Source organism: Poecilia reticulata, chromosome 12, assembly GCF_904066995.2.
Source record: "Poecilia reticulata chromosome 12, P_reticulata-male-v2, whole genome shotgun sequence".
Classification (NCBI taxonomy): Eukaryota; Metazoa; Chordata; class Actinopteri; order Cyprinodontiformes; family Poeciliidae; genus Poecilia; species Poecilia reticulata.
The window spans coordinates 363,340-385,093 of NC_088841.1; the positions used below are offsets into that span (position 1 = coordinate 363,340).

General features: G+C 40.2%; 1 protein-coding gene and 1 long non-coding RNA gene across 4 annotated transcripts in view; one reads left to right on the forward strand and one right to left on the reverse strand.

Annotated features, from left to right (window-relative positions):
- Nucleotides 1–222: 222 nt before the first annotated feature.
- lmnb1 (lamin B1) overlaps nucleotides 223–21,754 on the forward strand; it is an 85,040-nt gene continuing 63,508 nt past the window's right edge. For 2 of the 3 annotated variants that reach the window (XM_081613848.1, XM_081613847.1), the window contains exons 1-5: nucleotides 223–796; nucleotides 2,193–2,349; nucleotides 2,428–2,553; nucleotides 5,788–5,958; nucleotides 17,494–17,619. In XM_081613848.1, coding sequence (XP_081469974.1) covers nucleotides 444–796; nucleotides 2,193–2,349; nucleotides 2,428–2,553; nucleotides 5,788–5,958; nucleotides 17,494–17,619 — 933 coding nt within the window. In that variant the 5' untranslated portion in view covers nucleotides 223–443. The remainder of the gene's footprint in view (nucleotides 797–2,192; nucleotides 2,350–2,427; nucleotides 2,554–5,787; nucleotides 5,959–17,493; nucleotides 17,620–21,754) is intronic. The other variant, XM_008423812.3, reaches the window with a different exon arrangement.
- LOC103473512 (uncharacterized) overlaps nucleotides 13,839–21,754 on the reverse strand; it is a 73,989-nt gene continuing 66,073 nt past the window's right edge. Inside the window, exon 3 of the long non-coding RNA XR_535029.2 lies at nucleotides 13,839–15,247. This is a non-coding gene — a long non-coding RNA (uncharacterized LOC103473512). The remainder of the gene's footprint in view (nucleotides 15,248–21,754) is intronic.

Here is a 21,754-nt window from a genome sequence, read left to right on the forward strand (position 1 = left end):
AAGATTATTAAAAACGGAATTAGGTTTTAATAGGAATTGAAATTTGAGAATGTGGTTGATCAGTTAAATAGTATTGAGGGGAAAAAGAAGATTTTTCGTTTTTTTAAAAAATACTGGGATCTTTGAGAATTTGAAGTATAGATATTAGGCTCCAATAGATGGCAGTAATGTAGCAATAATGGATGCAAGCTGCCGTTAAAACCTGAAGAAGAAGAAGAAGAAGAAGAAGAAGAAGACCATTGGTCAGCAGGATGATACGTAAACATTTTCAACGAGCCGCCATGTTAGAAAGCCAACCCCTTTCATTCGGTGAGGAGGAGACTGCATATACTTTAAAGAAAGAAGCGGCAATTTAGAGGTTGAATCTGACCCAACGCACATTTATAGAAGGCATAATTGTTTTACCTGGGTTCTGGCTAACAGTGACTTAGCCGCTCTCCACAATGGCGACTGCAACTCCCACCGCCCATAGAGGCACATGCGGCGGCAGCGCCACACCGCTAAGTCCGACCAGGATAACCAGGCTGCAGGAAAAACAACAGCTCAGAGACCTCAATGACCGTCTTGCTGTTTACATCGATAAAGTTCGTAGTTTAGAGTCGGAGAATGACGTACTTCACCTCCAGATTAGCGAAAAAGAGGAAACTAGGAGTCGTGAACTCGGTGGACTGAAAGCACTGTATGAGACGGAGCTAGCCGACGCCAGGAGGAGTTTGGATGACTCCTCCAAGGAGCGGGCCTGGCTGCAGATTGAGTTGGGAAAGGTCAAATCCGATCATGAACATCTTCAACAGAAGTAAGCTTTCAATTCATGCTGTCATTCTGTGTAAACTTACGCAACTCTGCAAGTGCTTCACAAAACGCATTACTCAAACTTTCGAGCCACTTTTGAAACATTACACGGGCAAGTGAATCTGGGCTTAGATTTGATGTTTGCACTGGGAACATCATACGAGTTCAGCCTAGATAAAATTGGTTTAGATTTGATTGACTTTTGATTGACCCGTTTGAAATCCGGGAGCTAACTTCAGCTTCATGCTATGGCGTATTAAATTACTAAATGACTGTAGTGAAGTTAGTTTGAAGTTGGATATTCGCGCTCCGCGGAGTAAGTGGTGTCCAGCTTAAGGGTGATCCGATTCATGAACGCTAATTTTGGCCAGCCGTTCTCGACCGTTCCCCCCTCCAACGCTTGCAGGTTAGGGTGCAAGTCATTGCAAGTCATTTTAAATATTTTTAATATTACAAAAATATATTTTTCTTCAACCGCTTTCAAATCCTTTTATCGAGTGACTCAAAATCATTTTGAAATTGTTCTAATAGACTGGACAGATGAGGCACACTCATTTTTCCTCCATTTTAATCTTTTTGTATATTTGTTTCTGTAATTTTATATTAAAAAAACTACAAGGTTTTCAATAGCTTCCATGTCATGTTACCCACTGATAAAGAATAAAAATGTGTGCCTCATCTCTCCAGTCTATTGGATTTTAAATTTGAAATATTGAAAATGACTTAAATTGAATAGAAATGAGTGTGCCTCATGTAATGGCATGAATTACAACTTTTTTGTGTCAGTTTGTCACAAGGCAAGACATGTTTATTTTTGTTCCACAGGAGTGTTTGGCTAGGAAATTCGTTGACAGTCCTAAGTGAACCTCTGAGGTTTGAGGGTGGAGAACAGCTGGCTGAAACTGGCATTCATGAATCGGATGAACCTTGAGCTAAACGCCGTTTACTCTGCTGAGTGCAAATTAACAACTCAGAACTACCTTCACCGCGGTAATTAACTTTAGATAGTTATTGTTATTGGTACTGTATCGTAAAAGGAACAATTTTACAGAAAGTTGTTTTGAAATGTCTTTTGTAGCAGTAAGCACATTCTATTTGATGTGCATTTATAAAATGAGTGTTATTAACATAAATCCGTTTGTTGCTTGATATTGCAAGTAAAGCCTGGCTTATACAGTGGGGGAAACCCTGGTTAATGGTTTCATAGCTTTCCCAATGATGAAGACATTTCTTATAAGGCAGTAAGTAGGTTTCTGCACTTTTTTTTGTTTATTTTTATTGCTGTTGAGTGCAAAACATTTTTAATTTCATTATCTCGTTGATATCCAGATGCACTGTGATCACATATGGACATTAGGGGGGAAAATTACACTCTAATTTCACCCGTCTCTCTATACCAGCTACACTAAAAAGGACACAGATGCTGCAGCAGCCCTGGCCAGATTGAAGGAATTGGAGGCTCAGCTCAATGGCAAAGACGCAATGCTGGCTACTACACTATCTGAGAAAAGGGGACTGGAAAATACTCTATCTGAGCTGCAGGAACAACTTCAGGAGGTAAACGCCTATAATATTTTGAATGTGGATTTCTTTACTCCGATATAATCAGATACTCCAGACGGTGTTTCTTTCCAGATGGAAACAGGTCTTTCTCATGCCAAGAAGGAGCTTTCTGATGAGATACTTATGCGTATTGACTTGGAAAACCGTTGCCAGAGTTTGGCAGAAGAGATGGACTTCCGAAAGAGTATGCATGAAGAGGTGAGGATGCCACTTGTCATGTTTGTATAGCTTTGTCATGCACATCTGTGGTTAGTCAGGTTCAACTCATTTATTCATTCTAGAACTGAGCCGTTCAGGTGAACCTCTGGAAATGATGAACGACCTTGACCACTTTCTTAATGTGGTATCAGAGTATCTTCAGTCAGAGGCTTCTTCCAATTTGCTGTAACACAGATCACTACAGAAGCTCTTTCCTGTCCACTGCCTTTACCATCTACAGCAACTCTTTGAAGACTCTTGAATTATGAGTTATAACAACCTTTAGATATATTATGACTTGAATAATAATTAAATTACTACTAATAATTAAATGATAATTAAGGGCTGCACAGTGGCGCAGTTGGTAGCACTGTTGCCTTACAGCAAGAAGGTTCTGGGTTCGATTCCCAGCCCGGGATCCTTCTGCATGGAGTCTCCATGTTCTCCCTGTGCATGTGTGGGTTTTCTCCGGGTACTCCGGTTTCCTCCCATAGTCCAAAAACATGACTGTCAGGGTAATTGGCCTCTCTAAATTCTCCCTAGGTGTGAGTGTGTGTGTGTATGGTTGTTTGTCCTGTCTGTATTTGTATTGCCCTGCAATGGACTGGCGACCTGTCCAGGGTGACCCCGCCTCTCGCCTGGAACGTTCGCTGGAGGTCGGCGCCAGCAACCCTCCCGACCCCACTAAGGAGAAGGTTGTTAGAAAATGGATGGATGGAAATAATAATTAAAACATCAACTCAAACTAATATATTGGTATAACCAGTGCAGCTGCACTGCTGTTAAATTCAAGAAGACTTTCTTAATCATATTTAGAGTTGATGTTGTAATTATGACACTTAAACAATTCAAATGTCCCTTTGTTTTATCCTACATTAAATTAAAAAATAAAATGTTTACTGAGTTGTAACTCAGTAATTAAAAAAAATTTTTTTACTTTTATTTATACCAGTTTGTCACACTGATATCGGAGATCTCAATGAGGGTCTCATTTACAAGGGAGAGATATTTGGACAAACCCATCAAAATTACAAATACAACAAAATGAACAATTAAAAAGAGCAAGTTTCATAAGAAAATTTCTCTTTTATATTTAAATTATCCTAAAGGAATCAAAGTGAAAATCTTCAGATCTTGCTGTAGAGTGTTCCATCTTGATGGAGAAGAGTAATAAATAATAATGAATAAAACATTTTCCAAATTCTGACAGTACTAATGGATCAAAGAAGGTGAGCTGGTCCTGAAAGTGTAACCTGTCACTGGACAATCGTAGTCCTCAAGGGCTGGTGTCCTGCAACTCTTAGATGCCTCTTTGGTCCAACACGCTTCAATCAAATGGCTAAACCACTTCCTAAGTGCAGTCAAGTTCTCCAGAGCCCTGCCAATGACCTCATTATTTCTCTCTGGTGTGTTGAAGTAGAGATGCATCTAAAAGTTGCAGGACACCAGATCTCGACACCTGGAGTTGCTCACCCCTCGTCTAAGTGAAAGGTGTGATGACAAGTAGAGTGGGAATAATTCAAGGATAGTTTTAGAGATAGAATTATGCTAGTGCATGAGTCTACAAATTTATTATGATGGCCAGTTCACCTGAGAATCTAAATTATAGTTACCAGGAGCATTCATATAAACATCACAGTAATTTAACAAGGGCAGGAATGTCATTAAAACGAGGTTTCCTAGCACTGAAAGAAAAACTCAATATTTCTAAAGAAAAGGTCTAGTTTAATCTTTAACTGCTTTACAACATTTTTAATGCCACTTAGATGAAAGCTTGTCAACTTGTGTATCTCAACATAGTCAAATGGTATTCCTGTCAATGTTTTTAGGAAGGATTTTAGGAAATTTCTTCTTGTTGGCAAACAGTATGACCTTTTAGGACAAGACTCAGCTGAAGCTAGACAGTTTTAATGAGATTGAGGGTCAAATGTAGGTGCCCAAGCACAGCAGTAACAGTTTTTGCATGGAAATAAAGAGTGTCATTGGTTTTTCAGACACCTTTTACATAAATTGAAAACGGATTTGGACTTAAAATAGAATCCGGTGGTACTCCTTTTATGATCAAGGAGTACCACTGGATGCATGCATTGTCTACAATTTGACAGATAATTAGTGAAATTCAGAGGTAGGGCTGAAACGATTCCTCGAGTAATGCGAATACCTCGATTATTAAAATTCCTTGAGGAAATTTATCTGCCTCGAAGGTTTGTGAAATTATATTTTATTATTTAATACACCGTGTTCTGGCCGGGTTATTACTTGCGTTGCGCGGAGTTGTTGACGAAAGCGAAGTGTTAGCAGCATAACGTCCAGTTTTCAAGTTCGGCCTGGGAGGATTTTATTGATTGATGATAAAGTCCGGGTCTTTGTCGTTTTTCGATGGACTAATAAGCATCCTTAAAAGGACTGGCGCGATGCCTGGAGTACGGTAGTCTTTTCTCCTCCTGGAGCTGTTGCCTGGTGGCGGTTCTGAGCGAATAGTGGGGAAGAGCGCTGCAGGTGTATTTATACAGGTGAGCAGATAGACTGTACACTGTGGGCAGCTGCGCATTAGATAATTAACGTAGGTGTAGCTTTACAGACGAATCGGAAAATTTATTTCATATCATCCCGGTCTCAACAAATGGATGGCGGAGCTCATTGTGACGGCATGTAGGTGGTAGATCTGTGTGTGATGAACAGGTGTCAAATTCTGTTGCTAACATAAACACAAAAACTATAAATGTCTGGGCAAGGTGAGAGTTCATCTATTAAATTGACTGAAGATGAATGCATAAACGAAAAGCTGGAGTATAGACATTTTTTATGAGCTTATTTGTGAACCTGCCTCTTTATTATTGAATTGAATATAATTTCAGACTTTTGTACAACTTTTCTTCAGGTTAACTTGGAAAGTGAGCTATTATTGTTACAGGTTAGTTTTCTAAACTACAAAAAAGTTATTGTTAGGGAGGCTCAAATGTGAAAAATTGGACTGATGTTGATATGCGATAGATATCCGATTACTTGATTAATTGTAAGAATAATCGATAGATTACTCGATTACTAAAATATTCGTTTACAACAGCCCTATTCAGAGGTCATGCCTTGGCACAAATTGCGTGCCACCTTTCACTCAAACTGGACAATATAGAGTGCTCTTGTTCACCTCTACTTGCACCATTACAGTGTTGTAAAAAAAATCTCTAGATCACAACTCTTCTAACACTAAGTCACTACTGCACTGTGTTTTAGGAAGTGAAGGAGACTCGACACAGGTATGAAACCCGACTGGTGGAGGTAGACTCTGGTCGGAAGGAAGAATATGAATTTAAACTGACTCAGGCCCTGGGTGACATGAGGGCGCAAAATGAAGAGCAGATCCAGATCTACAAGGACAACATGGAGAGCACCTACAAGGCTAAAGTATGAGAACACAGACATACACACATACATTTCATCAGGGCAAGTTGACATGTCAATCCCTCAAAAACATGTTAAACAAAAGATGAACATGCTTTGATGCTTACAAACTAAAAAACCTGACATTATCACAACATTATTGGATACAATTATTTTATGTTACTTGGAGGTAGAATTGCTCTACATAAGGCGCTTTTCCACTAGAGCAGTGTTTCCCAGCCCAGGTGATTTCAATTGACAGGTGTTTGCTGAATTGCAATCGGCTTAATCAGGCAGGGATCATGCAGGGAAACATCTAAAACATGGAAGGCAGTGTCCTTTAAGAAACATTACCCTGCAGTAAAACACTGCACTAGCCCGCCTCTAACTGGTACGGTCTTGGTCCGACTCGGCCAGATTCATTTTTCATTAGCAGATCCGGCACGGCTCTGCCTTGCTCTTCTCAGGTTTTCATACCTATTTCAAGGGTAGTACTAGCTGGACCAATTTGAGTACTATGTTCAAACAATTTGATTAATACTGGATGCATTGGTAAATTGGCTCCTGATGACCTCACAAGAAACTCCTAAACAATGTTATAGTTTAGTAGTGGACTTTGAATGTAGGCCCTCAAGGAGCCAAGATGGCAGCTAGCCTTTAGACGTTGTTTGGAACTTTCCTCCAACTTTATTCTTCTCCTGTCAGAACAGATATATTTGTAATGTCTTCAACCTTTACAACAAATCGCATAACTCATCTAGCACTTACTCCTACAAAGTCACCGTCTACCAAGAAAGGCAAAATGGAGCAAGCCACAGCAGAGAACGTGATAGCAGTGCTAAAGCTAGCTATTGAGGAGCAAGGGAAATTTATTGGGAAATCTATCGATGACATGAAGTCTTTTTTAATTTTCTCTCCGCTGACATACAAGATATTAAAAGCACACTGCACAGCATGATCAACCGAGTCAGCAAAGCTGAAGAAAAGATTCAGGCATTGGAAAACAAAGTGCTGGAACTAGCACACGATAAGAAGCGGTGGAATCTGCGGCTCTGCGGCATGCCCGAAGAAGGGATGGAAAATGTAAGGCTCAAGGTGGCGGAGGTATGTCAGAATATAATCCCAAATTACAAAGAGAAGCTTCTGGAGGTGATTGATTCAGTCTATTGGCTAGGCAGAAAACATCCAACCAGACCACAACCCTGAGATGTCATCATCCAATTTTCTACGCAGCAGTTCCGCAACTTGATCTGGAAAATGGCAAAGAATTCTTGCTACTTGAAGCAAAGAAATCTCCCGTTCAAAGAAGATCTTTCTGTGGAAGACTGCAAGAAACTGAGCTGTCTGTGGCCAATAATCCAACAAGTCCGCAAGGATAAGAAGATCACATACTTTGTAGGAGGACGAGCTTTTGTGGACGGCAAGGAAATTGAATAACTGTTTCGTCGGATCCCATTCAACTTGATATGGAGGGAAAGTTCTATGTTTTCAGTTAAGTTCAACTAAAACTCACTTGTTTGTTTTTTACTATGTTAAAGTTCTTCTCAGTTAATGCTCGAGGACTGAGGAATATCACTAAAAGAAAAATGTTATTTTTGTTTGCAAAAAATATTGGTGCTGATTTTCGTTTGCTTCAAGAGACTCATTCCATTGACGGTGACTATAAACTTAGGAAAACTCAGTGGGGAGAAGAGTTGTGGATGGCCCATGGAACTCACTGTCCAGCAGGTACATTAACTTTGAAACACAAATTTTATATCGGCATCATCTTCACCGAAGCCGACCCAGCTGGACACTATATTCTCAGTTATCACATATGATAATTATTTCTTTCTTATTGGTAGCATTTATGGTTACAACAATGCTAAGGGAAATGTCAGACTGTTTGAAACTTTGAACTCCAGTATTGATGCTCTTGTTAATTTTTTTTTAATGATATTAAGATAATTTTAGGAGGGGATTTCAACACTACTGTGAATGATGAGGTTGACCGATGGCCTAGTAGGTGAAGAATAAATTCTCAGATTGTTGACTTAATGATTGAGCAAAGTTTAATAGATACCGTATTTTCCGCACTATAAGGCGCACCACATTATAAGGCGCATAGAATAGACGCTTCAGTAGAGGCTGGAGTTACGTTATGCATCCACTGGATGGAGCTGAGCTAACGGGAATGTCAACAAAACAGTCCAACTCCAGTCAGTGAAGAGAGCCTTCCGCGACTGGGCCGGGGCGTGGCCGGACGATGGTGACCCTTTTCCGTTTGCGCACAGCATGTTCGTGGAGAACGTGGTGCTAAATAAGTGTTTTTCAACCTTTTTTGAGCCAAGGTTCATTGTTATAATTGAAAATCATGAGGCACCACCAACCAAAAATATAAACAAAGATACTCTGTAGCCGCCTATATTACATATATAGTCATTCTTATCAAAATGTCTTGAATAGGAATCAAACACAAAAATGTATTTTTTTTATCACATTTTACATTTCTTATTTCAAATTGCACTTAACACTTCAAAAATACCCCTGAACAGCGAAACAACACTGTGGGGTTAAATTTAAAGAAATTGTAGAAAACTTCAAACTGTTTTACAAACTAATCCACAAGCATCTTATAGCCAGAATAAAGAAAATAATTCTTATTCTGAAAGAAGCAATAATATTTGGGAAACATTTCACTTCATATTCACTGTTACAATATGAAGAGTTTCATGTACAAAATGTCAATATCTGTATATTTTACCCACCTGGTGTGAAACCTGAGCATGTTTGGATGAAAACAGCTGATTTTCTGGCAGAAATTGAAGAAAGACAAAGCTCTTCCTCCACTGCTCTCAGTCTCTCTCTGGTTTTAGTTTTTATAGTAACCAGACTAGAGAAGCTAATTTCACACAGATATGTTGTGGGAAATGGACCCATGTTCTTTCCAACCCAACTACTGCTGAGCTTCTCTGTCTTTTCCATCACTGTCTTGCTAGATACGATGCTCTCACCGCTACCTGTAACATTCATGCATCACTAATTCTCTTGTTGTAATGTAAAATGCTGTGTACTTACTGCCACCTAGTGGTAAGAAAATTACATGATTTCGCTGCTAGTCACTGCTACAGCAGACACATGAAGATGGCATTATTTGCAGATAATTCATTATCAAAAAATCTTTTAAAACCAATTACTGTATTTTTTAGACTATAGAGCGCACCATACTAGCACCTTCATTTTTTTTTTGAAAAAACAAAACAAAAAAAACAACAAAAAACTGGAAGCTGCTCTCGGTTTTCCATAAGGACCCAGCAGAGGGCTGCGTCCTAATAAATCTGCTGCATATATTAAGGACGCAGCACTCCGTCTCCAAAGCCGAACCATGGTTTCGTTCACACCGAACTTAAATGCAGCGGCTCTATTTCCCTCCTGTAGTGCCAGATCGACAGCCCTCAACTTAAAAGCTGCATGATATGAGTTTGAAAACATTTCTCCATCGTGCCTGCTGCTTAAAAATACCCCTGAACAAGTTGAAAATTAGCACGTTCTTCTTTTGATTTAAAATTTTGACTTCTAATGATTCACTTCCTGCTAGAGAGCCCCCTGGTGGTTGAAAAAATATACACAGCAAAGCCAATCCGCATGGTTCAAAGCTTAGAAAAAAAGTAGCAGCTTATAGTCCGAAAAATACGGTACCGTAGGTGAACTTGAATAATTTCCATGGCACACCTGACGATCACTCATGGCACACTAGTGTGCCGCGGAACAGTGGTTGAAAAACACTGTGCTAAATGACCTGCAGACGACCTGATTCTAGATGGTCCGTAGGTAGATGGATCAGTCAAACTTTATTAACAAACCAGCATTCTGACAACTATCCCAGCATGCACCACGCGCTGCTTCTTCTACGGGCGAAAATGAAGTCGGCGGCTGCTTACCGTAGTTGCTAGACCTGCTGTGGCTCAATATTGGTCCATATATAAGGCACACTGGTTTATAAGGCGCACTGACGGCTTTTGAGGAAATTGAAGGTTTTTAGGTGCGCCTTATAGTGCGGAAAATACAGTATTAGGAGGATAAATAATCCAAACACAATAAATTGCTGTCTGTCAAAAGATGCAAAGTGTCACAGCACAACTTCAGTTGCAACATCCTGAAGCACTCATAATATCTGTAGATTTTAATCATGTCACCCTGGATTCCACCCTGACTACTTTTTACCAGATTGTCAATTGTCCCACCTGGAAAAACAGGATAATTGATTTACTGTACACCAGTGTAAAAGATGGATGTAATGCTGTTGCCCTTCCCCCATTAGGCAAGTCAGACCACAACCTGGTGTACATACAGCCTCAGTACCCCACTGGACCAAAGGCACGGTGTCTCCACTCGCTCCATCAGAAGATGGACTCCTGAAGCAGAGGAGGCCCTGAGAGATTGTTTCAACATCACAAACTGGGATGTGCTGCTGGGAGCTCATGATGAGGATCTAGAGGGGATGACTCACTGTCTCACAGATTACCTTAATTTCTGTGTAGATGTGATACCCCCCCCCCCCACCCACCCCCCTGCCCAAGACTGTTCGATGTTACCCAAATAATAAACTATAGGTAACACAAGGAGTAAAGGCTGTACTCAACCAGAAGAAGATGCCCTTCAGGACTAAAGATGAAGAGAAGATAAAGGCGGCACAAAACGGGGTGAAACGTTGTCTGAGGGAGGCAAAAGACTGCTATAGGAGGAAGGTGGAGCAGAAGCTGAGGGAAAACTGGTGATGTCTGGAATGGTTTCAGAACCATTACAGGGCACAAAACTCCAACAACCACAGAGGGAGGAAGTAAAGAGAGAGCTAATGAACTGAATAACTTTTTCAATAGATTTAACCATTATGCTTCACCCACCATTACTACATTTACTCTTCCCCAGTGCTTTCCCCCAGTACATCCTCTTCCTTGTTAGCAGGTGCAGTAATTCCACCATCCTGGCATCCTCGCCTCACCTTTATCCCATACCATCCCCCTGACCCAATCTCCTCCTCCAAGGCAGTCTAGTAGCTCCTCTCCTTTCTTTCCCTCCAACCAGCCTCCTCTCCACTTTACAGCTGATCAAGTGAGGGCAGAACTGAGGAAGCTTCGACCCTGAAAAGCTGCAGGACCCGACAGAATATCCCCTCGGATTCTCAAGATCTGCGCTACTGAGCTCGGGGAACCATTACAACGAATCTTCAACCTTAGTCTGCAACTTGGCAGCGTGCCCACACCCTGGAAGACATCCTGCATCATTCCTTTCCAGTCCTAAGAAGAGCAGGCCCAGTGAGCTGAATGACTTCAGACCAGTTTATTTTTAAAAGCAGTATTTTTGTTTTTGCTTGATGATGTTCCATGTTGATGGAACAACATCGTTCTGATTGTACTATATTGCCTATAATGAATTTTAAAATACTTCTTTTTAAAAATCACAGTTTGCTACAAGTCGATTTCAACAGTCCTTAGTCGGAGCTCTTCTGGCTTTAAAAGATTGAATGAGTTGAATGAGTGGGTGATTCTTAATGAATCATGAGTACTGATTGTATCATAGATGGATTTAACAACAAAATTAAGTTCTAGGATTTTATGTGTTTGACTGCATTAGTTTTTCTGATTTTTTTTAAATTTATTTTTTCATTTTATTTTAATCTTTGTTTAATAAGGGATCACATTGCTAAATCACTGGCCTTTGGTTCTAAAGTTTGAGGTTAAAATTAAATAGTTGTAGAACCTGAACAGGGTTTCCCCCAGTATATTTATATAATGGTGGGCCGCCAGGTTTTACTTGTCCCCCTGTCAGGCTAAATGTCACTTGTTTATGTATTTTAGATTATTTATTTTATGCACCAGAGGTGCGTGTTGAACATGCAGTGTACTGACTCGGTAATCACACTAGGGATGTTAATATCCACTTGGTTGCCATTAATATAACCAAGAGCATGTGCACATCTAACAACACAGTGAAACTACAGTTCGTTCCCCACCTCCCATTGCTTCACATTAAACGCATGTGTGGAATGCTACTTACAACTTGACAGTCTTCCCTCTTTCTCTAAAGAACACATAACAGATTGGAACAACATTCAGTAACTAGAAAGTGCATTTCCTGTGTGAATGCTTGTGGTGAAAATGGCAAAAGCGTTTGAAGCCAACTGCTAAGATGTGACGAAAGGTAAGAAATAGTCCATGCAGTATGAAAAACCCGGGTAAAAGCCATAATTAGCTAAAAAGCTAAAACCAGCTAAAACACTAATGACGGCATCTAGGCCAGTGGTCCCCAACCCCCGGGTCCGTGGATCAATTGGTACCGGGCCGCGCAAAAAAAATAATTAAATATTTCCATTTTATGTATTATTTGAGTCTGGAGGATCTTTTATTTTGAAAGTCTTTTAACCGGATTCTCTTGGTTACTTGCGCACCAACACTGAGGCCACAAGCAGCAAAATGAGTAAGAAACAGATCAGATGTCTTTGGAAAGTTTCTTTGCGAAGGGGAAAAGGCCCAGAGAAGAGACTGGAGAATGGATTTATCCCGGACCGGTAGGTGAGTAGCACATTACAAGCCGCTCTGCGTAACATGCGGCGACCGGCTGATAATGAGGGAATGAAGCTTCAAACTGCTTGGTTTTGTAGAGACCAAGCAGGCTGTGGATATAAGCAACACTTCGGGTGTCATTCTCTCATCACCGTCTCGTTGCAGAGAAACGGGCTCAGGTCTCCCGTTAGTCATTATCGTGAGTTAAAATTTTCACAAAAGTAAAATGTTCGTTTTTGTGGTGCATCTGTATCTTATTTTGAAGGGATATCTAAACGTTACCATAGGGACCAGAGTCAGAGCGTTTGGGCAGTGGTCGAGAGGAAATGATTTTAGCTTGTGAGTCTTAAGTCTGGTTTAGACGGCAAGATTTAAGAATGTCGGCCAATTCTCCAAACCTCTGTGACCACAGAGCTGATAAAAGTACAACAAGTTCGATTGGTTCGTGTTCAGCCACATGGCAGGAGCAACACGCCACATGACACCACATTCCAGTCATGAACATCCCGATTCCAGAGGAAAATCCAGTAAAGCCCCCAACATAGCAAACGTGAATTTAGAATAACAAAACACGGATGACTATGTAGAAGCAATAGTGATAGTTTGTGGACTCATTTTAAGAGATAAAAGACATAACAAAAAGAAAAGGCGGTGGATAAAAGACAACGGGAGCAGCCGCTCTATTTGCTGCATTATGATTTGGAGGTGAATATGTTTTTTCATAGTTAACATTTTTAACTGAATAAACATAATGATATTTACATATAATAAACATTTCTACATGTCATCTCCGATATCCACCGGACTCTCAGTTGTGCGATATGTCAGCTGTTTGGGATTCCCCTCTGTTCTTACGTCACCGCACTTTCTGATTGGCTACCTGTCACATTCAACAGGTCTTATTCTCGTTCCCAGTCAGGGAAAAACCCCACAGCCTGCGATAAAAGGGCCAAGACAAACCAAATTGGGTATATTCAGGCTTTAACAGGAACACCGACATGCAGAAGCATCATCTGAAGGTCCCCCCCCCTCACGGGCCGCAGCAAAATGTCCAAGTCTTGACCGGTCTGCGGTAATAAAAAGGTTGGGGACCACTGATCTAGGCTACCACTAGCATACTGGGTTACAGTAACGTATTCCATTCACTGTAAAAAAACAAAACAAACGTAAAACCTATAAAATATGAAACTGACAGAAACGTTCCCCTATTCCTTTCAGAGACAGAAGTTTTAAGTTGTTTGATGATATTTTTTTGCACTCTATTTAATTTAGAAAAAACAGAATTGCCCTGAAAGGAAGAAAAGTAAAAAAATTTTTGTTTTGCCAATGAAGAAAAGAGACAAAGATAGAGAACTAGAAAAGAGTTCTCTGTGACGGGAGAAGTTTTTTATTTTTGCATTGTGGTTTCTCATTTTCTGCCTCAAAAAAAATATTTCTGCCCCTTTTCCACCGGCTCTACTTCAGCAGCTCGGCTCTATTTCAGAGTGACCACCGGCCTGACTCAGCTCTGCACCAGGGTGCCACCTCCAAGCACTGCGCTTCATTACTATGTGACCTAATGCGAGTTATTGTTCTTCTGAGACAAAAGAAGAAGAGAGAGCAGAGATATTTTTTACAGCCTGTGATGGTGATTTTTCTGAGACTTCAAGAAAATGCACGGTGGGAGGAATGCTGCAATGTGGAGGACGACAGCTGATCTCCACCTTGAAGCGGGAGGAAAGCAGGTGCCTCAGACGGTGCAGGTGAGCTAACGATGATTTTTGAATTAAACTACTATAAAACTTGTAATACAGTGCCGAATATACATGCGTTAATGTTAGCCAGGGTGTTGCAAATAACTTAAAAGTGTCAGAATTGCATGTTGGCGCCGCACATTCATATGTATATTCCAATGTGTTTTCAGATGTTGGTAAACTGTCCCTGCAGACAATCAGTGTGGTTCTTCGTGCTCCTCTGAGTTGTAGGACGTCTCATCAGTGTCCGTCTTCCTGACTGCCAGTCAGTCTTTACCTTCAGGATGTCCAGAGACCTTCGCCTTTCTGGAGCAGGAATCCCATGATCCAATGTGCTGATAAAACATTTCTCATTTAAAAAAAAATGTGGCTAATATTCTTAGAGTTGAAATGCATTAACAATCTGTTTTTAACTTCTCAATACATTTAATTATGATTCATCTGATGTTCAAGTTATAGTGAGAACAAATAAAGCTGTATTCCTTCTAATCTGACTGGTTCTAGTTTTAATCAAACCTTCCATGTTTTCACCTTTTAGTCACTAAGAGTTAATCGGGGGCGTAAAAGTTTAAACTCGGTCTTATTTATCACTAATTAAGGTTACAGGTTTTGGACAAATTTTCTCACTTTCTTACATTGAAGATTGTCCAGGAAGACAGCTAAACAGTGAGTGGATAGAATGATGTATAAAGTAGAAATTAACAAATTTTCTCACTTTTATGTTGACAACCATTTGTCAACATGATTCGCATTTCGGGTTCTTGTTAATAGCAACCCTGATGTCAAAATATTTGGTTTGCTGAATAATGTATTGACTTTCATTGGTAATCTACAATGTTAAGGGTCAATGAAATACATATATAAACTTTGTTCATTGAGAGGAAACAGCATTTATTTTTCTTTTGTTTGCCTCAACTCTCCTTGGAGCTTTGCCATCTCTGCTGGTAGCTGCTTCCTCCTGAAGGAGATCAGTTGTTGTTCTGATGGTTCTCCTCATTGTTCACCATCATGTCAGCCATGTTCCTCTTCTTCTGTTTCCTGAGAAAAGTAATCAAATGTTATAGCTTATAGTAGATAAATGTAGATAACACAGAGTCACTAATGTGGAAGTTACATGCACAGAAAGAGTTATTTAAAACAGATGTTACTTGTGTGTGTGTGTGTGTGTATATATATATATATATATAAACACTTTTTTTTACTATCCAGACTTACAGAATTATAAATAACTGGAATAGTTGTGAAAATTAAGGGCAAAACATAATTACTTGTAAGTTTTAGACCTATGCAGGCATATAGCCATGGATAAAATACCACTATTGTTTTCTTCAGGTTTATTGTTCATTTTTATGTCCTCTACAATTAATAGTTCATAAACATTTAATTGGAGAACTGATATTTAGCAATTTTACAATAATATATCATATAACATGTTTTATTATCTCACAATGGGGGAAACTCCGATGCAATCGAAGCACGTAGAGTCACGCAAAGATAAAATGCAACATGCTGTACAATATTGACGGTTATTTATAACTGAGGAATGTGCAACTGAGTATCTTCAGAAAATGTGCATGTTGTGTTTGAGCAAAAAAAAATACAGCAGACTTTGTGTTTCAACTGTCTTCCACGACTGTATGTAGGCAATCATAAATGTAGTATAAACCAGACAGACGTATCTACAAACTGCTCACCTGAATGGAGAGCAGCAGCAGCAGCAGCAGCGTTAGCTGCATCTGTTCCATTGTTTCTAAACAAAAGTGCCAATTGTGATAAAGTATTTTGTTGTCACGTACAACATTTGGCGCAATTCTATTATAGGTCTTTTGGGTCCTTTGGATCTATGAAGCTTTGAATATGAAGTCGTTGCGTTTTTGGTAGCAATATTGCCGATACTGGCCCTGCATTTACTTGGTATCGGATCAAACGGAAGAGCATGCAGATCATGCGCATTGCTCTTTGATTGTTTTCGTCACCTGTCAACCATGACAGATCTGTTTTCCAGCAGGCAGACATTACAGCACTGTGCTGCCTGGCTTCAGAGAGGGTAAGAACAGTCAGGGTGTGTGCCTTGTGCTTGGTTTCTAATTGCTTGTTGCTCCTTGGACAGTATTCATAGTTGAGTGTTTACTGTTAGGGCATTGCCTTAATTGCTATGTTTAATGTTGCGGATAGTGGTGGTTTCTGACATGGGCAATGTGGACAACTGCCCAGAGTGTTAACTTTTTAGGGATGGCAGACCTCTGTAGATTGTGGCTCAGAGATGGAAGCAAAGCACTACCCCCATACTCTGAACGGGTCCTTTGATTCGGGCTGGTAGGTCTCTGTATGACCTGGATGCACCACTTCTGGTGTGCCTCGGGACAAAGAACAATTAGCATAAGGGATTGATCCCTCCAGGTAAGGTGGAGGGGATGTCACACTATTGACTTATTTTATATGCGAATATCCATCAGTCATAGCAGTCATGTTAAAGTGATAGAAAGCCTAATCCAGTTTCTGTGTCTGTGAAATTCTGACACTGAGAGGATGTCGCTGCTCTGCTCCAATCTGGCAAATCTCAGCACGCAGCTGCATAGTCGACATATAACAGACGAACAAGCCTTACAGGGCCAGCCAGATGACAAGAGCGGAGACATCAGGAGACATCAGGAAAAACTTGTCTCCTGGCAAATGCAACAAAACAAGTGCTTGTTTTGTGCTATTTGTGCTCAATAGCAGAAATAGCTCTTTCTGGCGTTAGCTTTTTTCTACTTTTTATGACTTCAGCTTTCTCTCAGGTCTCCTTAGCAGTTTTTAGGTGGGTTGCTGGTGGACCACCCTAGTGTGCCAAACTGCAAGTTAGCAAGTTTTCTGGGGGGAATTATGATGAAAAAGATCATTTACACAACACTACCCCGAAGTTATCAGCAGAGCATTGTTCATTTTATTTCCATGAGTACAGCTGATAAGGTCACTTTAAGATTTGATGACAGAATAAGGATTTGTTCTTAGTAGTAAAGTCTTTACTACTTCAGAGATGAACACTGTAGATAAAAACTATTTGATAATACTTACTTTTGGTGGGCTTTTTAAAGTATGCAGAAAAAACTGTATTTAGTTCCTCCTAACCTATACAGATTCATAATAGTCTGAAGTAAAATCGAAAGTTTCTTTAGAACAACAAACCAAATGACACAAACTTCCTGCTTATCAGGAAGTTGCTAGAATGTCTTAGTTCCTCTTTCAGGTTGAGAAATTGACATTTGACTGTTTCGACTCTCAAATTGTTTTTCTTTCTTCAGCTTGAAGACTTGCATCATCTGTCAGAGATGAACGGAGCATCAGCTGTCATGGCCCGAGAGGAGCTCAGAGAATCTGCCCTGAGGATCGAGAGCTTAAGTGCTCAACTGACAGGACTACAAAAAGAGGTAGATTCTTTTATTTTTTTTTTCCAATTTAATCCTTTTTCTGTTTTCTTAAGATGTTTTCGGATACACGATTGCCTTTTATCTTGAGCTGATATAATAACTAATGTTTCTCATTAGACCGGGGGTCCCCAAACTTTTTCCTGTGAGGGCCACATAACGTTCCCCTTCTCTGCTGGGGGGTCGGAGTCAGTTTGTAACAGAAAAGGTGTGACGATTGCAGGAGTTCGTAAATGTAAAAATGTATTGTTTTTCTGAAAGCACAATCAAATGACCCTCTCTGGGTTCTTCACAGAAAAAATCCAGGAAGGATCATAGTCCGTATTTTCCTAACTATGAGCCGCACCGGACTATAAGCCACAACCCCAAAGTTTTTTTTTTTTTTTTTAAACCAGTAAACATACACATATAAGCCGCAGATATCTCCAGGTTTTCCACAACGATGCAGATTGTAATGGTCTCGCTATGGTGTCTTGTACCAAAACTAATCAGCCAAACTCCATACGAGTCTGGATTAATTAGTTCTTCCTTTATTTCCATGTAGAATGGAGTGAAACTGTCAAAACACAAACAACTCAGGATGAGCTCAGAGCAGCTTACAGAAGTGTTTTACATTCAGATACATAGTACAACTGATACAACAGCTACCTCAGAATGCTATGAGCTGCAATGCTACATAACGACCTAAGAAATCTTAGCAGCCTGCTAGTTAGCAATGACGTAGCACATAATCAAATCGCCCGCAGGTATTTCCAAAACTAATTCATAAACAAGTTACTTATTTTATCATATGTTAACATAAAGGCTCGTTTTGAAGTATAAGCTGCTACTTACAGGCATTGCTTCGAAGAACTCGACCTGGAATGCGGCGTTCATATCAAACACGTGTGTTCATCTGCTCTACCGCTGGCAAACAACCGTACATAACCGTACATAACATAAAAGTCGAGCAGTTCCCCAAAAGTCCAACAGATGGCAGCAATGCGTCATGCAAAACAAAACGCCCACAGTTTACAGGACACACTTCCTGCTCAAGAGCCCCCTGGTGGTTGAAGAAAAATCCACACATAAACCGAAAAATACAATATATGAAAAAAAAATCTGAATGCTCTCTGGTATTGTTGAGGGGACCGGATCCGGCCTGCGGGCCGTAGTTTGGGGACCCCTGCATTAGACCGTGTACACATTAGAGATGCAGATCTTTGGCCCAATACTTGCACTGCGTATTGTGCAGTCCTCTATCAAGTGTGGACTCAGTTAAAGTGAGCATAAGGGTTTGAGTGCGCAGGTTGTAATCGTGCAAAACTATTTAAACGTACAATATATGTATTTTTGCTTGACAAAGTCACTGCTTGGCTGTTCAAATGTGTTTCATCACTTGATAAAAACAGCAAAATTTGGGGTGTGCTGTGGTGGCGGAGGGGTTAAGCACAACCCACATTGGAGGCCCTAGTCCTTGATGCAGCTGTCGCAGGTTCAATTCCCGGCCTTGGCAACCCTTGCTGCATGTCTTTCCCCTTCTCTCATTACACACCTTACTGTCAATTAACTATCAAATAAAGGCCACTAGAGCCAAAAAAAAATCTTAGAAAAACAGCAAAATTTGATATATTCACAAATGTTAGTGAAGCAAAAATTATTTCAATACTTTCCATTTGAAAACATTTAGTTTTTACGACGGCTTTTTCGGTGAGTGTTGCCTCTGTACAGGCCCTGTTAGTCGGCCATTTATCAGGCTAATGGAGAGTGGTACAAATGAATGTTTCAGACTGTTATTTACGCAAAGGAAACCTGAACCTTCTTCCTGATTCATGAGAAGATATTCTGATGCGAGCATGTCACCTGTCTGACAAGATGTTCTGAGCTAGCCTGATGGTAGCCTGCTCAAACAGATGTGGAGAGGATAGGGCCGTGGTGTTGATGATCTGTTTTGCTATCTTCACCAGACTTTGAATTTGGGTTTTTAATTTAACAGTGAGATTTCCAAACCATTCAGTAATGTTAGTTCATGATGTTGGCCTAAATATGTTGCAATTTTCTTGTTACCTAAAAAATTGCTGTTTGTGATGCACCAAAATTCATAACTACTTCAAAAATGTACGTCTTTTGTTACATTTTTCACCCATGAAGGTCGCCATTTTTTCACCGATGGGTTGATGATGTGTTTTGGTCCATTCTGTACTGGAGTCTACAGAGTAAACACAGGAAGACTCACTTTACCAGATTAGTTGTTTATCATATTGCATTTGACTGGTGTAATTTTAGATAATGCCACACTGTGACACTATCGACTGTGATTAAAAAAGAATAATAATAATAATAATAATAATGCAAATCTGGATAATTTCCCACATGAAAGAAAGGAGAGCGGAGTGGAACACAGCGAAGGACCTAATCTGGACCCTCTACATTTTTCCTCAACACTTTGAGTCATTTATACCAGCAGAACTAACGAAGGCTCCAACAGGTGATCATTACCTTAACAAGCTCAAATTAAATGCAGTGTTGCTGCTGAGAGAGGCAGAGCTGGACGCTCTTTGAGATGTTAACAGGAGCTATACTGCCTGTGGTACTGAAACCACCAATCCGACCGGACCCCTGGAGGTCTGGTGTCGGTGGTAACAAAGTCCGGTGTCGCTGTTACATCGCACCAGACTCTAAACAGCACAATGTTGCCAAACCGGACACAGCTCTACAGACGCTGGGAGAAACATCAGAGACGAGCAGCGCTAATGGAGCTATAACTACTGGAAAGCTAGATTTTGTTACCATAGATGGAGCCACGACAGGGTGCGCGAAGTGTCACAATGAAGAATCCAGATTCACACAGGTATTTTGTTGTTAGTGGGAGGAGGAGTTTCTCTGTCCTTGGCGCTAGAGATGGATCCTATGAGACGGCAATTCAGAAGGAGCCACGGTCCAATTTGCTCTACTTCAGCTTTAAAATGTGGAAACTTCTAGAAGCTGGGATTCCGGATGGAAGGCAAAACGGCATAATTTTCAGAAGGATCCACAGAAAATGGGTCCAAAATCCACATGTGCCCCTCTGGGATCCTCGGGAAGATTTTCATCAAATTTCTCAGCCAGCTTTGACAGATACTGAGAGACCATTTAATTCATTATTATCTGAGGAGAGACTTCTAAAAGGTCGGACAAAAGTAGAAACGTCAATTTTTTTTTTCAGGTTCTTCCTTCCTCTGTTTGGTCTTCGTCATCTTCATTACCTCTGTGATTTCTACATTCCCATCAATTTCAACGCGCTCCAGTTCAGTTTGAAAAAAAAAAACTTAGATGTTACTCATCGCTGTTTTGGCTAGACGGAGCTAGCGCAGTTGACCCCAGTAGACTTCATTTACCCAGAATGCATTGCAGCATGAACAACATGGCAACGTTTGTGTGACAATATTTTATTACAATTGATCAAAATGAAACAGCCTACAGTACTATTACTGTTTTGTTTTGACATCTAAAAGATTCCTTTAAAGGTAACTCCTTCTGCTATGATTCAGCTAATTAAGGGTATGATTACATATTCAGCTGTTACTTAAATATAACCATCTCTATTTATGAATGGCTATGGACAAAAATTTAATAAGTTCATAAGGAACACTGTCAATTTTCTTCCCATCTACTCTAAGAAAACATTTGTTTAAAATCACACTATGAAAATAAGAACCAAATATCTTTTTTGCACATTCACTAAAAATTGAAGAAATTCAAAATTATGTATGAAGTTTTCCCTGTCATGACATTCTGCAAAATAAATTCAATTAAAATATCACTCCTGTGTGTTTTGTGACTAAGATATTGAGATGATAAACCTTTTTTCAATTGTGTTTACAGTGATGTTAGAAATATTTTTCAAAACCTGATTTTGTACAAGAAATCTATTCCGCTTTTAAGTTTTGATATAATGGAACAGGCAAAGAGAAATTTCTATTAAGGATTGAATTCATCCATCCATCCATCCATTTTCTTCCGCTTATCCGGGGTTGGGTCGCTGGGGCAGCAGCTTCAGAAAGGAGGCCCAGACTTCCCTCTCCCCAGCCACTTCTTCCAGCTCCTCCGGGGGAATCCCAAGGCGTTCCCAGGCCAGCCGAGAGACGTAATCCCTCCAGCGTGTCCTGGGTCTTCCCCG